The sequence below is a fragment of the Sceloporus occidentalis genome, unplaced genomic scaffold, assembly GCF_023333645.1.
Source record: "Sceloporus occidentalis isolate IW3139 unplaced genomic scaffold, rSceOcc1.0.p SCAF_2, whole genome shotgun sequence".
NCBI lineage: Eukaryota > Metazoa > Chordata > Lepidosauria > Squamata > Phrynosomatidae > Sceloporus > Sceloporus occidentalis.
In genome coordinates this window covers 173,526,161-173,542,515 of record NW_028316982.1, presented here as the reverse complement: position 1 = coordinate 173,542,515, position 16,355 = coordinate 173,526,161, and the positions used below count along the sequence as shown (strand labels likewise).

At 42.2% G+C, this 16,355-nt stretch overlaps 1 protein-coding gene across 2 annotated transcripts in view; it reads left to right on the top strand.

Annotated features, from left to right (window-relative positions):
- The first annotated feature begins 1,865 nt into the window (after positions 1–1,865).
- Positions 1,866–16,355, top strand: part of LOC149319344 (gamma-tubulin complex component 5-like) — a 29,844-nt gene continuing 15,354 nt past the window's right edge. The window contains exons 1-12 of one of the 2 annotated variants that reach the window (XM_089511519.1): positions 1,866–2,122; positions 4,370–4,423; positions 4,502–4,610; positions 6,379–6,475; positions 7,120–7,196; positions 9,534–9,669; positions 11,279–11,393; positions 11,922–12,011; positions 14,423–14,516; positions 14,749–14,995; positions 15,115–15,317; positions 15,909–16,024. In XM_089511519.1, coding sequence (XP_089367645.1) covers positions 1,944–2,122; positions 4,370–4,423; positions 4,502–4,610; positions 6,379–6,475; positions 7,120–7,196; positions 9,534–9,669; positions 11,279–11,393; positions 11,922–12,011; positions 14,423–14,516; positions 14,749–14,995; positions 15,115–15,317; positions 15,909–16,024 — 1,517 coding nt within the window. In that variant the 5' untranslated portion in view covers positions 1,866–1,943. Of the gene's footprint in view, positions 2,123–4,369; positions 4,424–4,501; positions 4,611–6,378; positions 6,476–7,119; positions 7,197–9,533; positions 9,670–11,278; positions 11,394–11,921; positions 12,012–14,422; positions 14,517–14,748; positions 14,996–15,114; positions 15,318–15,908; positions 16,025–16,355 lie in introns of those variants that run through there. The other variant, XM_089511520.1, reaches the window with a different exon arrangement.

The window sequence follows — 16,355 nt, the reverse complement described above, 5'->3', positions numbered from 1 at the left end:
GGGCGGGACAATCCCGGTTTGGGCGGTGCTGTCCCGGTCCCGGCCCGGTTTGGCGCCCTAACCGGGACGGCCCCGCCCACCGCGGCCACCTCAGGCCCCGCGGCGGCTCCAAGGCCTTGCTGAGGCCTGGGAAGGCTCTCCGCGGTTGGAGCTCCAGCCGCGGAGACGCTCCCTCCCGGGCCCCAGCGAGGCCTTGGAGGCAGCTCCGCGGTCGGAGCTCCGGCCGCGGGGTCCTCAAGGCCTCCACGAGGCCAGGGAGGAGGAGGAGGACGCTTCCCCTCGCGGCGATCGCCGCGATGAGGGGCGGCCCCCGCGCCCCTTCCTGGCCTGGGAGGCGGCCTAGGCTCCCTCGCAGGCCGGGAGGAGAAGGAGGAAGCCTGGCACCGTGGCGATCGCCACGGTGCCAAGCTTCCCCGCGCCCCTTCCTGGCCTGGGAGGCGGCCTAGGCTCCCTCGCAGGCCGGGAGGAGGAGGAGGAAGCCTGGCACCGTGGCGATCGCCACGGTGCCAAGCTTCCCCGCGCCCCTTCCTGGCCTGGGAGGCGGCCTAGGCTCCCTCGCAGGCCGGGAGGAGGAGGAGGAAGCCTGGCACCGTGGCGATCGCCACGGTGCCAAGCTTCCCCGCGCCCCTTCCTGGCCTGGGAGGCGGCCTAGGCTCCCTCGCAGGCCGGGAGGAGGAGGAGGAAGCCTGGCACCGTGGCGATCGCCACGGTGCCAAGCTTCCCCGCGCCCCTTCCTGGCCTGGGAGGCGGCCTAGGCTCCCTCGCAGGCCGGGAGGAGGAGGAGGAAGCCTGGCACCGTGGCGATCGCCACGGTGCCAACCTTCCCCGCGCCCGTTCCTGGCCTGGGAGGCGGCCTAGGCTCCCTCGCAGGCCGGGAGGAGGAGGAGGAAGCCTGGCACCGTGGCGATCGCCACGGTGCCAAGCTTCCCCGCGCCCCTTCCTGGCCTGGGAGGCGGCCTAGGCTCCCTCGCAGGCCGGGAGGAGGAGGAGGCCACTGGAACCGCGGCGCGATTCCAAGCGGCCCCTGTTCCTCCTCCCGGCTTGGGAGAGAGCCTAGGCATCCTCCGAAGCCGGGAGGAGGAGGACAGGGTTTGAAAATGTAGGACTTTTTTTTTAATTTCCTAGCCAGGAAATTAAAAAAAAAAGTCCTACATTTTCATACCTGGTCCTACATTTGTCCCGGTTTGGAGGTCCTCCATTATGGCAACCCTAACTGCAGTCCAATAATGTTTGGAAGACTAGTTTCCCCACTGCTCTGTCTTCTTCTACATCACAAAACTATAGTACTTTGACAGTGCTTTAACTACTGCATCTCCATCCTACTGAATCCTGGAATGTGTAGTTTCATGGGGTCTGAAGCATTGCTCGCCAAATTATTCAAGGGCTACCTGAAACTGCAAATCCCAGGATTGCATAGGATGGACCCATGGCAGTAAAAACAAGTATCACAATGCTGTAAGTGGGAAGCATGAAGGAGCCCTGCCTGCTGGCAGTTAAAGTGGAGTCAGACCCCATTATGCAGATGCACCCACAATATTGTCAATTCTTAAAACTAATTTCGAACCAAGTGTCAGCCTGTCTATATAAATGCCAAGCAGCCCCCCCACTGAGCAAAGAAAGAGCTTCCCTCCAAAACAGCGGTTCCCCAAACTGTGCCCCTTTAAGAGAATTTTGGACTCCAGCTCCCAGAAGCCTCAGCCGCGTTGGCCAATAGCCTGGGATTCTGGGAGCTGAAGTCCAAAATAAAAAATCCCCTCAAAGAGCATAGTAAGGGGAAGGCGCAATTTGCGCATGCGTCTCAGCTCTCCGAAGAATCCCGCCGCCGCCGCCGCCGCCGGGATCGTGAAGCCTCGCGAGACTTCATGGCGATTTTGCGACCGGCATAAACTGAGGCGCGGCGGGACGGTTGTCAATAGAGAGAGCGTCCCTTGCCGGTGGCGGCGATGGCGATGGCGATGGCGACGACTCCGCCGGCCCACTGGAGCCGCTTCGAGCAGGAGAAGGACCTGGCCCTGAGGGAGCTGGTCCGGAGGATGACCGGCCTGGAGGAGCGGAGCGGGGGCCCTCGGGAGGAGGCCGCCAACTTCCAGGCGGCGCTCGCCTTCGCCTGGTCCAACGTCAGGTCCGCCGCAGGAAGAGCAGGAAGCCCCGGGGCTCCGTGGGAGGAGGAGGAGGAGGAGGAGGGACGCCTCGGGAGTAGAGATATGCGCCTGTGTGTCTGTGTATATTGGTGTGTGTATACACACACACACACACACACACACATATATATACACGTACATTTACACACACCAGGTTAGTGGGCGTGTGTGTATATCTCTCTGTGTGCATGTGCGCGTGCATATACACATGTTTGTATACATGTATATGTATATATACACACATACACGCGCATGCATATACGTACACACACATATATATAGACAGATACACACACAAATATACATATATACACATATACATACATTCATGCACAGGCACATCTATTCACACACCAGGTCAGTGGGCATGCATGTACACTTGTCCCTCCACATTCGCTAGGGTTAGGGGCACAAGACCCCTGTGAATATGGAGAAACCACAAATGACAAAAACATCATGTTTTTACCTGAGAGGACACCTCTCTAGGAATCTCCAGGTCCTCCAGTGCAACTCTCTGGTCAACATCTGCCAGACATTGACCACAGAATCATGCTAGAGAAGTGTTTTCTAGGTTCTCCAGCACAACTCTATGGTCAACTTCTGGCAGAGTTGCGCTGGAAGACTAGGAGATTCCTAGAGGGAACATATTAATCAAAACCATAGTGTCAAACTGCATCCCTTTTGCAGTGTGACAGCAACCCAGATCAAAATCTTGACGTCTGGATGGGGGCTGTACCATAGAGCCCTTTCATGCTAAACAATTATAGCACTGATTCCATGGGTTACATCCTATAGAGCCCTATAGTCAGTTAAGGCACTAGAGGAGCGCTCTGGCTGAGAGTTCTAAGCACCCTTCCCTAAACTACAAATCCCAGGGTTTCATAGGATGTTGCCATGGAAGTTAAAGCAGAATCATGGCAACATAACTGGATAGTGTGAAAAGGCCCCGTAAGGCCAGCCTGTAGCTGTTGCAGCTCCTATCTGTCTTAGCCAGCATGGTTAATGGTCATAGATGGTAAGAGCTGTAGTTGGACAACGTTTGAAGGGGCAAAAGCTTTTCATTTGTGCTATAAACTGTGTCCTAGAGAGGGTACTCCTGTGATTTGTCTCACTGGAAGAGGAATGAAGCTTAATTTTATATAATGGCGTAGTCACCCTCCTTGAATTTATCTAATTCTTCCCCTTTCATAATCACTTGAGGTTCTGGCCATTATTGCATTGGGTAGCAATTCTATCTGTTAATTTATGAATAACCATGTGAACCAATTGCTGCTGGTTCCACTGATTCCCTTTCAGGAACAGAAAAAAATACATTTATTCTATGTATGTTTTTATAGTGATCAGGATGTGATAGGGTTTACAGGTCCTGAGAAATGATGCCTGGAATTAAGTCTGGCAACACATGTTTATATTAAATATTAAATTGGCACTTCATGAGTGTCAAATATGTTGGATTTGGACATTGTATGTGCTGTGTTCTTATCCGATTCTAAACTGCATTCAAAGTAATGCCAGGCTGAAAGTTAATGTCAAATTTCCAGAAAAGAAAGAATCAATGGGGACAAATATCATGCCACCCTGGTTGGGTGGCGGGAGGGAGTTGCCAAAAAGTCTGCTTGCTGTTTTAGTGTAGTCACACTATGGACTGTCAGCTCCACAGAATAGCAGCTGTAATTACTTGTGCAGCACTTGTTTCAGTTCACATATATGCAAGGAGCTAAATATGAAATCATTCCTTCTATTACTGCTATTCAAGTCAACACCCATTCCTTCTGTTGTAAAATCTGCAACATCCATGATCAAGTGGGTAATATTAGCACATTTTATTGGGGAAGGGGGAGAAGAAAAGACATGGTTGACTGTTCACAAACAGTGAACAGGAACACTCCATGCAGTGTTTTATTGCAGTACGGAAGTGCAAAGCCTCATTTATATGTGTGTCTGTGTTTCAGGTTGCCTGTTGGCTTATAGTCGCCCCATGAATTTCATAGGGCTTTCTTAGGCAAGGAATACACCGGTAATTTTGCCAGATCCTTCCTCCAAAATATAGCCTAAAGCACTTGTTATACATTGGTGGTCTCTCTTCCAAGTACTAACCAGGGTTGACCTTGCTTAGCTTCAAAGGTCTGGTAACTTCTGCTGCACACCAAAACCTGCTGAAAACTGTTTAATTCGTATATTCTTAAATGCATTCTGATGAAATACATATTCTGTCATTTTTCCTGTAGATTTCATCGATTTCTTGATGTGAGTAGTCACAAAGTGGAGAAAACAATAGAAGGGTAAGTTCTTTTTGTTTTTAGACATTACAGTAGTCCTTTTCTGTTGAAATTTTAATATATTTATTACTGTTTTGACAGAATTTATGAAAAGCTGATTGTTCACTCAGACCTTGTTAAAGCTGCAAATTGGAAGAGATTAACAGAAAGGTTTCTGAATTTGCCTCTTCCATCTACTGAAGGAACAAAGGTAGTTTTTTTTTAAGAGCATGGCTTTCAGCTGTGTTCTTATTTCCTTACATTTGTTCTGGTGGTAGTCACTTTGAGGATTATTTTTTGTAAAGCAAGAGAATATATGTTTTATTTGCATGACATTTCTGTGTAGCCCATCAGATGCTTAATGCTGCAGATAAAGAAATATCCAGGGCTATTCTTTATTTTTATTTATTTATTTATTTCATTTCTGTGGCACCTTTCTACCAGCAAGGGACCCAAGGTGGCTTACAAGATAAAAATATTTCAAAACTACAATCCTGCTTTTGGGGGGGGGGGATCTGATAGATTAGCAATAGGTTGCAAATGGATTTTATCAGGCATAGCTAATCATACATTAAGGAGAAAAAGAGCACTTTCATTTTGTGCTTTGAGATTTCTAGAAGAGTGATCTTCTGCAGAGGGTTTCATATTGCACTGACAGCATCCATGGCTATTGTCCAACAACAGTTAGAGAGCATGTAGTTACTAGTTTTGCTCTGATGGGGGTATAGGGAGAGTAGATGTTTATCTGTGCTTGGTCCAATAGATAACTGGGATTTTGGTGAAAATGGAAATAATCAGCAGAATCCTCACATTTCTATATGAGGCTCATCTAATATTTTGTAAGATGATAGCTGTTGTTTTCAAAAATGAAACTCTCCACCATATTTCCGTTAATTGGGAAAGCTTGTAAGAGACCTCTATTTTGCCAGAGTTTTTTATTTTACATATTGCTGTATTTGTGTTCAGTTTCATCATTTGGTAAAACAATATAAATCTTTAGCTTTTGCCATATAAAAATCACTTATGTCACAGTACAACAAAATTTTCTGCTTGAGAACATCTGAAGGTTATATGCCAATGGAACTTGAATAAATTGAACAGTTGAAATGTATTTTTCAGTCAGTAGATTGAACAGTTGAAATTTAATTTGTAACCAGTAGACTAGGTTCTAGTAATGTTCTCTGTCTTTGGTCAATTAGTGAGGACTAAAAGCTCTTATGAACTACAGAATGCAGTTAATGGAACTATTCTGTTATGTAGATGGATGTTATGTTTCATGAGTGGTTTTGAATCCTGATTCTCTTACTTTTCTTATTAAAACATATGATAAACTAAATATTTTCTGTTGCATTTTTTGTTGGTTAGGGTAAAAGCCAACTACCAGCACAGGCTGGAGACAAACCAACCTAGGTGCAGCCAGACAATATTGAAGCAGCAGAAAAACAAAAACCACAAAAACAAAATACCAGCTGTTGGTATTGGCAATGCTGTGACATACTTTTCACACACAAAATAAGACTCACAGATATACTGGTTCACCCAAAGTTGTGGAGGCTTTTATCTTCAGTTGTGATGTGTACAGTACAGCATTTATACACACTCCGACTTCTCTCCATCAACTTCCAAACAACTACTGTACACTGTTACTTCAACTATAACTCCACTCTAGCCCACACATGACCACACTATCTCCAACTTGTATATAGGAGGGTGGTTCTGGGTCATTACTCTGTGTCACATAGCATGATGGAAGCTTGCTGAAACTTTGCCTCATGCTGTGTGCCCATGACTCAATTGTCAGTGTCTGTCGCATAGAATACATGCCACTCCATGTCACCTGTTACTCAAAATATTTTTCTTTTGTTTTAAGATACAATTACTTCCACATTTTTAAAGTATAATTTTAATCTGGTAATATCCTTAATAATTAACAAATGAATTCCATTTATTGAATTATTTGTTTATCTTCTGTATTTAAGACCCAGATCCATTATGCCATACTCTCTCTCCTGCTATGCTTGTCTGATTCTCCTTCCAACACCAGTTATGCAGAAAAACCAAGAGAGAAAGAAGTGGGTACGTTTTAGTATATTGCACTTATTCTTGAAATGGTATTATTGTGGAAACAAGTAGAAAACCTTATCTATTGCTTTTGAGGTCTTGTTTGTTAAACTCACGTGAAGTCTTCTGTGTTTTGTGAATTACTACTACATTGCTTATGTACACCAGGGGTAGGTACCCATTTTTATACTGAGGACCACATTCCTTCAGTAGTAATCTGCCAGAGGCAGCCAGTAGGCAGAGCTTAATCCAGTAGTGATGGAAGCCAGAGCCAAAAGTAGGAACGTTCGTCCATGTTGAATCCCATTTTGGAAGATAGGCAGATCCAATAAGATCCGATATAGATCCAATAAATATATATATATTAAATGCTTTCTTTATTCTTTTTTCATCTCTTGTCCCATTCCTGGTTGCTGGGGAAGAGGCAAATCCCTCTTGCAGAGGCCTGAATTGATCATTTGCAGGAGGATTTTTGAATAAAACAGAGGGCCATAGGTTGCCCACCCTAAAGCACACTGAAATTTTACTAGCGTTTTGCTTTTCAGCTAGTTTGACATACTTGTACAACTATCTTGTGTTTAGAAGGACTGTGATGGAAAATTATTGAGAAAGCAACTGAAAGTAAGTTGTAGCTCTTGATATGTTTCCCCCCCCCCCAGAAAAAGAAGAATTTGATTGGGGAAAATACTTAATGGAAGGTGAAGAATTTGACTTTGAACCTGACTTAGAAACACCAGTAAGTAACACATTGTTATATAATGACATAAGGTAAAATAATCATTTTTTAGTTTGTAGATCAGTTATATAATCCCAAACTGGCAGTGATCCAAATTTGGTACTTAAAATATATTGGCAATTCAGAAATGGCTTTGCCTTTTCTTTATATACTTTTACATTCCTTTATCTCTTAGAAAATTATTAACAACCTAAATTCAGTACCTTCTTTTGAGAAGGAGTAATTTTCATTCTCAGTATAACTGGGGTCTAAAACACACTGCAGAAATAATCCAGTTTGAGACTGCTTTAACTGTCCTGGTCAATGCTAGGGAAATCTGGGAACTGTAATTCTGTGAGACATTTAGCCTTTTCTGTCAGAGAGCTCTGGTGCCACAATAAACTACAATTCCCAGGATTCCCTAGCACTGAACCAGGGCAGTTAAAATGATCTCAAACTGGATTATTTCTGCAGTGTGTTTTGGATCTAAGATAGGGTAGTGGTTTACCTAGGCCTTAAGTCAATTGTTAGTCTCAACTAGAATTAAATCAGTAGAATTTATTTATGTGTTGTCATACAAAGTTTCCATTGATTCAGTAAATCTGATTCAGTAGATTAACAGTTGTCTTTAGACTCCAGGTATTTTCTCCTTTCATTAACTGATGTGACACTGTATGTTTGTCTGTTCACTGTTAATACATTCTTCGGTCAGTCCTCTGGATTTTACATAAGCGAGTAAGGGGATCCTTAAAAATTGATAGAATGGAAACTGAAAGCACTGCTGTTAGTACTAAAAATGTCTCATAGTGCCAGGTTAGGGGCTGCTGCTGCTGTGATGATGCAGGGATTTTGTTTGCCATGAAACAGCAGATTCTTGTGTCTTATCCTGTGGAAGCACAGAAGCTCAAAAAATGAAAACTATCATCTAGAATAAATTTTTAGACCTGTGTGTTAGTTGACTGTATAAATCCACAAGTCCAACTACACTGTTATGAAGAGAGATGTGCATGTGGCTGTCATCACAAAGAGTGAAGCCCAGATGTTTTGTAGCAGGTTTGGTTTATATTGCAGGGTGTGGGTATAAATTATGTGCTCTGCTGGTGAGCTTTTCTGTAACATCTAAGTGATTAATACTGGGAAAAGATTGCTGAACCAGAGGAACCAATTAGGCAAGACAGTTAGATGCTGTGATTTTATTTATTTATATCCTCTATATCTGGAGATTTGAGGATGTGGAGTCTTAAAACAACATAACACAACTTCAAACAATTTAAATGATTTAAACAATATAAAGTACAGATTGAGTTTCCCTTATCTGGAATTCAAAAATACAAAATCTTTCACATGTGTGGCTGAGATAGTTATACCTTTATTTTCTAATGATTCAGTGTATAAAAACTTTGTTTCATGTGCAAAATTATTAAAAATATTGAGTATAAAATTACTTTCAAGCTATGTGTAGAAGGTGCATATGAAACATAAGTGAATTTTATGTTTAGACTTCAGTCCCGTCTCCGAGATATCTCATTATGTGTATGCATATATTCGAAAATCAAGAAAAACTGCACAATCCAAAACACTTCTGATCCCAAGTATTTTGAATAAGGGAGACTCAACCTTCAAAATAGAAGCTGCAGTCTAACACACCAAAAACTAACCCATGATCACTTTTAGTTTCAATTTACAGTAAATATTATAACAGGGAAAGACAGACTCTAGGTTTACAAGGATCAACTTTGTTTTTGCTAGAATACTGACATTCACCAACTAAAACCAGGCACGAAAAAGGCTGACTCTAGGGACTAGAGGGATTTTCTAGCACTTTTGAGACTAATTGAAAGAAAAATGTTGGTAACATGAACTTTTGTAGACTTGAGCTACTTCCTCAGATGCATGGTTACGTGTAAATTATTAAAAAATATTGAGTATAAAATTACTTTCAGTTAGTCTCAAAGGTACTACAAGATCCCTTTGCATTTTTCAGACTAACACAAGTACGTATGTCTTTGAATTTTAGGGATTAGAGTACCAGAATAGAATAATGCTCATAGTCCTTCAGTGCAAAAACACAGCTTGTATCCCACAAGCTTTCTTCATTTTAGCAGTGTAATTTAAGATGTGTGGTTTTTTGTTTTGTTTTGGGGTTTTTTGCTACTACTGTTAAAAAGTTGGAAATTTAAAAAACGCTGTGCACCTAGAGAACACCTAGGAATGCATGTGCTAGGACATACCATAATGTATTTAATTTAAAAAGTAATTTTTTTGTTTAAAATATGTTACCATAATTGTTTTAATTTGACAGAATGCATTTTAAATTTCTCAGTGATATTGCATTAAAATGTACTTACATTTTTACAGGAGTGGTCTGATTTGAGTGATGATGAAGATGATAGTGAACCTTTAAGTAGGGAAGATTCTGGCATTCAAGTGGACAGGACACCACAAGAAGATCAGGATCAAAACAAGAAGTCAGCATCTCATGTCACCTGGAAAGGTTTATTCTCTGAAGCTTGATTCATTATTGTAGAATTTTTAACTTGAACAGGAATGTATTAATTGCTGTTGTGCAGTTTATTATTATACTAACTTTTTTGGAAATGTGTAATGCCATAGTTGAACTCAGGCTGGCAGACCTAAAGAATTACATGTACAATTCCCTAATACATTTGTCTTGTGTTAGGGAATTCTAAAGAATTATGTCTTATTATAGTGTCTAATGGGACATTATGCCATCTTCTGAATATTTACTTTATAAACTGATATTTATATGCTGAAGAGCCCTGGCGGTGCAGTGATTAAATGCCTGTATTGCAGCCACTCACTCACAAACCACAAAGTTGTGAGTTCAGTAACAGCCAGGTATCCTTCCGAGGTTGCTAAAATGAGTACCAGGCTTGTTGGGGGCAATTGGTTTACACATTGTAAACTGCTTAGAGAGTGCTTAAGTGCACTGATAAGTGATACAGAAATGTACTTGCTATTGCTACTGCTATATTTCCTCCAAAGTTGCAATAAAACTACAGAAATAAAATTTGTGGGTACTGACTAGCCTTAATTGTAGTTAGTATTTCTGCTACCGCACTGCTAATTGGTGATTGCAGGAGGAATTTACAGAGTTAATACTTGAAGATCAGGAGTGTCAGTTGAGTTTGGTTCTCCATTTGCAAACTAGGGCTGCATTTACACTGCAGAATTTAATGCAGTTTGACACTGTTTTAACTGTCATGGCTCGCTGCTATGGAGTTCTGGGATTCGTAGTTTTGTGAGATATGTTCCTTCTCTGTCAGAGCTGTGGTTTCACAACAAACTCTAAATCCCAAGATTCTATGGGATGGAACCATGACAGTTAAATTGTTTCAAACTGCATTAATTTTGCAGTGTGACAGCAGTCTATATTTAATCAGGCAGCCAGTGTTAAAAACTGTGCTAAATTTAAAGTAAAGACACCATTCCATTTGAAACTGAAAGTACAACCTGGCTTGCGATATAATTGTTTTATTCTGCTTTTTTAATAATGATGGTCTACAGAAGGGGTGAAAGGTTCTTTCTTAAAGCTTTTCCCTTCCCCAGGCGCATCCTAAACCTTAGATAGTGGGGAGAAGGGCTTCCAGTTTTATCTCCACAAATAGTGATGAGAGAGGACAGTGATGATTCCTCTTCATGTGTTGCTTGCTCCTGATCTGGCTGATAAATACGGTGTGAAGTAGGTCCACAACTCAGGTGATAAACTCCTCTGTTTTCTCTGGGTAGGAAGGTGGAGCAGGAGCGAAAACAATAATCTGCCCAGTCAGGCATTATAAGATGCATTTCTGACATCCAAACTCTTCCTCAAAGAAAGAGGATATGGACCATTTGGGAATAAATCTTTTCTTCAGTATTTACTAGGTTTATGGATTTTCAGATTTACACCCTTTTCAGTATACTTGTGGTTTAGAATCTGATTTACTTAGTATAAGCTGCTGAATCTAGGTTTTTTGTCTAGAACTAGCATTGACACTAAATTGCATTCTATTGTTTAAATGTTTGTGTTTGACCATATATAGGAAATGTTCCCTTACAGGTTAATGGAACGTTTGAGTTAAAATGGAATATGTTATCTGTAGGTGAACCTGATGCACGTACCTGGTTAGAGCAACATGTTGCTGCGCCATACTGGACTGGCAGAGGGGTTCGTTTTTCACATAGTTTGCATTTCCATTCCAATTTAGCTGCTGTATGGTAAGTAGCTAAACAAATTTTGTATCAGGAGAATTTCATTTATGAGCCCACTATAATATCTTACAGACCTTTTTCAAGAAGTAATTGCACATCATAAAATGCTACATTAAATGTGCTGTTCTTGGTTTTGTTTTGTTTATTCACTTCTCAGTTCTCTCATTATAAGACATGTCCAATTTATTGGGAATACTTGGATTTGTGGAAGTGCTATGAAAATTTTTGATGGAAAATCTCTTGGATTGTGCTGTTACGAATAAATTTATAAAGGCAACCTGTGCTAGCATGCAATTCTGTAATAGTGAATATTCACTAAAAATAATTATTAGATTTCAAAATTGTAATATACAAAATGAGGTTTCTTTTAGGGTATGAATGTTCATATTCCCATGACTTTAGTGCAAATTATTCATTTCATTATGTACTTCCGTAAGTTCACTGAAGCTGCAGAAGAAGGGAATACAAAGAATAATGTTTAATACTCTTCGCAAGAATTGTCAGTTACAAAATATGAATGGTTTTCTATTCCAGGGAGCAGCACCTATATAATAGCGATCCCTTGTATATGCCAGAAGAAAGAATTCTTGTCACTGAAACACAAGTCATTCGTGAAACAATTTGGTAAGTGGCAAGACTAAAGCAGTTCTCTCTTGAAATCTGTCCAGTGTTCAGATGCTGAATAATATTAACATTTTGTAAATCTTCATAGATTTTACAGTCACCCACATTCACTGGGATTGGGGGCACAGGATCCCTGCAAAAGTGGAACTACAAACATTTCTAGGTCCCTAAACAAGGAAGCTACAGACCCCTGTCAACAGCGCTAGCCTGTCACCATTTCCCACTTGGCTATCAGCATGCCTGAGCCAAGTTTTAAACCCCTTTCCAACCCATCAGTCTACTCATTCCACTGCTGTTCGTCCCAGACCACCTCCTCTCAATCTTCTATCTTTTCAAAAGAGTCAGCGAGGAGATTGATAGGCTGGAAAGGGTTTTAAAACCAGGCTGGCTCTTTTGGAAAGACAAGAGGTTGAGAGGAGATGGATTGGAATGAACAGGAGTGGAGTGAGGAGACTGATGGGCTGGAAATGGATTTAAAACTCGGCTGGCTCTTTTGGGAGGAGGGGACATTGAGAGGAGGTGGACTTGGATGAACAGGAATGGGGTGAGGACACTGATAGGGTGGAAAGGGGTTTATAACCTGGTTGGGTCTTTTGGAAGTACAGGAAATTGAGAAGAGGTAGATTGGGACAAACAAGAGTGTGTTAGGAGATCTATAGGATGAAAAGGGGTTTAAGACCTGGCTGGCTCTTTTGGAAGGTTGAGAGGAGGTGGATTAAGAACAGGACATCTATGGACTGGAAAGGGGTTTGAAAAGATAAGGGATTGAGAGGAAGGGAGGAGGGGGAGAAGTCAGGCTAGTTAAGCAGCAACTACAAACCCTCAGATAGTCAAAACCATGAATGTCAAGCCCATGAATGTGGAAGGGTGAGTGTAATCAGTTTCAGAAATGCGGTTATGGTATTCCTTGTTTCAGTGTTATCACCCCTAACAATTCTCTGACTGACCCTTACTATACTTTTAATGTAATATCTTGCAAAAAGAATTAAGAGGCTTGCATTGTTCTTGAAATTACACATAGGAGTGTGAGTTTGTGTGAAATTAATAGCACCTCAAAGGTTTTTGCTTCCTTCCTTACACAAATATTTTAAACTTCATTGTGGCATTTACCAGTGACAGGTACCATAGGAATTCTGTTATCTACAGTAAATGATTGAGGGAAACATTAGTTTCAAAACATAAACTTTGCTGTAATGTTTAAAAACAAGCATCTCCTTACTGGACTGAACAGATGGCCCAGTAAAACTGGCTTGTGGACGGCTTGGGGGCATGGTGTTTTGACGCCACATGCCCCGAAGCTGCCTGGAAGCCACCCAGCCATTCAGACAGGGGCAGCTTCAAGCTGCTCCAAGGGTGTGGGGGTTTGATGCTGCTCTGGGGTTGCAGTGGGGCTGTCTAAGGTGGCCCTTTACCTGCCCAAATAGGAACAGATCTTTTCTGTTCCAATTTGGGCTAGCATCAGGGCAGATTGGGACTGCAGGGTGTGCTTGCTGCAGCTCTGGGGTGAGGAGCTGTGGGCAGCCCCAATCCACCCTTTTGAGGCAGTCTCTTTGTCCCATAGGCCGGTTACACACCGGCACTTTAGTGTGTGACGAGCATGCACTAGGGTTACAAAAAGGCGGTGCTTCTGCACCGCCCTAACCCTAGTGCGTGCACGTCACGCACTAAACGGCGGCGGCCCTTCCATACGGCCACCGCTGTGAGGACGTCACGGCCGCGCCGCCTCTAGACGGGGCGGCGCGGACATGACGTCCTCAATCCGTGGCAGGGCGCCTAGGGCGCCCTTTCCGCAGACCAGGAAGGAGCTCCATTTCGGAGCTCCTTCCTGGTCCGCGGCGCCGCTTTGCTTCGCTGGGCGCAGCCTTCAGACGGCTGCGCCCAGCGAAGCAAGGGAGAAAGGGGCCAAGCGGCCCCTTTCTCCCCCTCCCCGCCACCGTGGGGTGTCCTTGGGGCTTGAAGCCCCAAGGACACCCCTTTTCAGGCTGCGGGGAAGTGGCGTTTTGCTGCTTCCCCGCAGCCTGAAAAGCGGCGGATTGGGGCCTCAGCGGCTGCCGGTGTAGCCGCTGAAGCCCCGATACTCCGGGGAAAGGGGCGGGTCCAGACCGCCCCAAATGGGCGGTCTATAACCTGCCATAGTCAGCAAACCACTTGGTTTTTGAAATGGTGGCAACCAAAATTACTGCAATATCTTCACTATAGCAGTGTTTGTTCACAGTACTATTGTACCAATACATAAGTGTGAGCAAAAGGTATAGTTTGAGCTAATGGGACTTGCATGAATCTAATGCTTATTTGGGTTCTATGGAATATGTCCTGTATTATGAGTCTCTATAATTTGTTGAATTTATAAAGAAGTGTAATAAAGGTCTGTGCTTTATTCGTGTTATATCAGGTTCTTTTTATTTTTACAGGCTTCTTTCTGGTGTAAAAAAGCTGTTTATATTTCAGCTGAATGAGGGAAAGATTACTGTGAGAAATGACATCATGGTAACCCACTTGACTCGTGTAAGTTAAATGAACAACCTGGATATGAATAATAATAATGCACACAGAAGCCTGTTTCTGGTGTGAGAGAAGAAGTTGGTACATTATCTGTGGTAACTGATATCCTCTGAATTTTCTCTATTTGGCTGTTTCTTCTTTGTAAAGTTGCAATGAAAGGCATGTGACACTCTTCATTTGGTAAAGGACTTACATTTTGTTATATAGTACTGAGAAATCCTGCTTTGTTTTGTAGACGTCATTAAGATCAATGCTGGAGCGGATAGCTGCATATGGGCAAGTTGTATTCAGGCTCCAAAAGTTTATTGATGAAGTGATGGGTTACAGCTCAGAAGGTGGAATACATGGCACCATGTCCACACCCAAGAAATCTATAGAAGCCCCATTTAGAACCTATCAGGCATTCATGCGAGCTCTCTATACATATTTCATCAGCTTCAAGGAGGAACTTACTGAAATTGAGAGATGCGTTATCAACACAGGTAAAATATTTTGCATATAGCATAACAGTTTTTGTAAGTCTCAATCTGCAATGAAAAGTATGAGTTGCATGTCAGTGATTATACTTTATATAATGTGAATCCCTATTTGTCTTTTGCAGACACTACCATCACTCTTTCTATAGTTATGGAGAAATTGTCACCTCGGCTAGCACAGCTGAAGGTACTGCACAAAGTTTTTAGCACTGGCGTTGCAGAAGTACCACCTGACACTCGTAATGTTGTAAGAGCTTCTCATCTGCTTAACACACTGTACAAAGCCATACTGGATTATGACAACGTTGGAGAAGCCTCTGAGCAAACGGTATGTAGAAACTGAAAACATTATGATTTCTGCAGGAAAAAATAAACTATCAGTGCTGTCAGATGAAGACCAGATTTTGTAAACTCTTTGGTTTAGAAATGGTCATTGCAATGTCTCCTTCTTTTCCACATGTTGAAACCACAGAGTTATAAATCCTTGTGCAGCTTCTTGAGACTGGAAATCCATTATAGGAAGTTAAGCATTTAAGTAACAGTTAAGGTTTCATGGCATGCATCTACCTGCAGCTTGATGGAAGACATAATTTTATATTATTTCTAGATATATAAAGCCCCATTCTACAAGTATTCTGCTTATATTTGGCAGATTTTCTGCTCTTCCATTCTAGTAGTATCTTCCTGTTTGTGTTCCTTGAAAGCTTTTCTGGAGGTCATCCATCTTCTACATCTATGGAAGTCTGAAGCTAGAGGGAGAAATCCTCATGCTTATTGCAGATTTGTTTGTATATATGGATTTCTCTTTATCTTGGCTTATGCTTTTAAAGTGCTTTGTGGATCACATATATTATTTTCCACTGAACTAATCTAATATTTGTAAACTTTGCAGTAATATTTTTTTTTAATTTCATTTCAGGTCTCTCTTTTGTTTTCTCTATGGGTTGAAACAGTAAGGCCATATTTACAGACAGTGGATGAATGGATTGTTCATGGAAACTTATTTGATCCTGCCAAAGAATTTATAATTCAGAGGTAGGAATAATGAACATCTCTCTCAGTGTTGCTTAGAACAGAGAATAGATGACAGTAGCGGGGACCCTATAAACAATCCTGCACATTGTTTTGTGTCTGTCTGGCACATGTTTATGTGACTGCAGTCAAAGGAAATAGCTGATGTCTGATCCATGATCAAACAGTAATTGGCTGCTCAAAACTGAATTATTTGGATAGTTACAATTCCTAACAAACTACGTCTGGGATGAAGCTTTAATGCAAAATTCTATTTTAATGGGCAGTGGAATAGGCTGTCTATGATATGCACCTTGCAATTAAACAATGCTTAATTTTTTTGTGTGAAAATGTT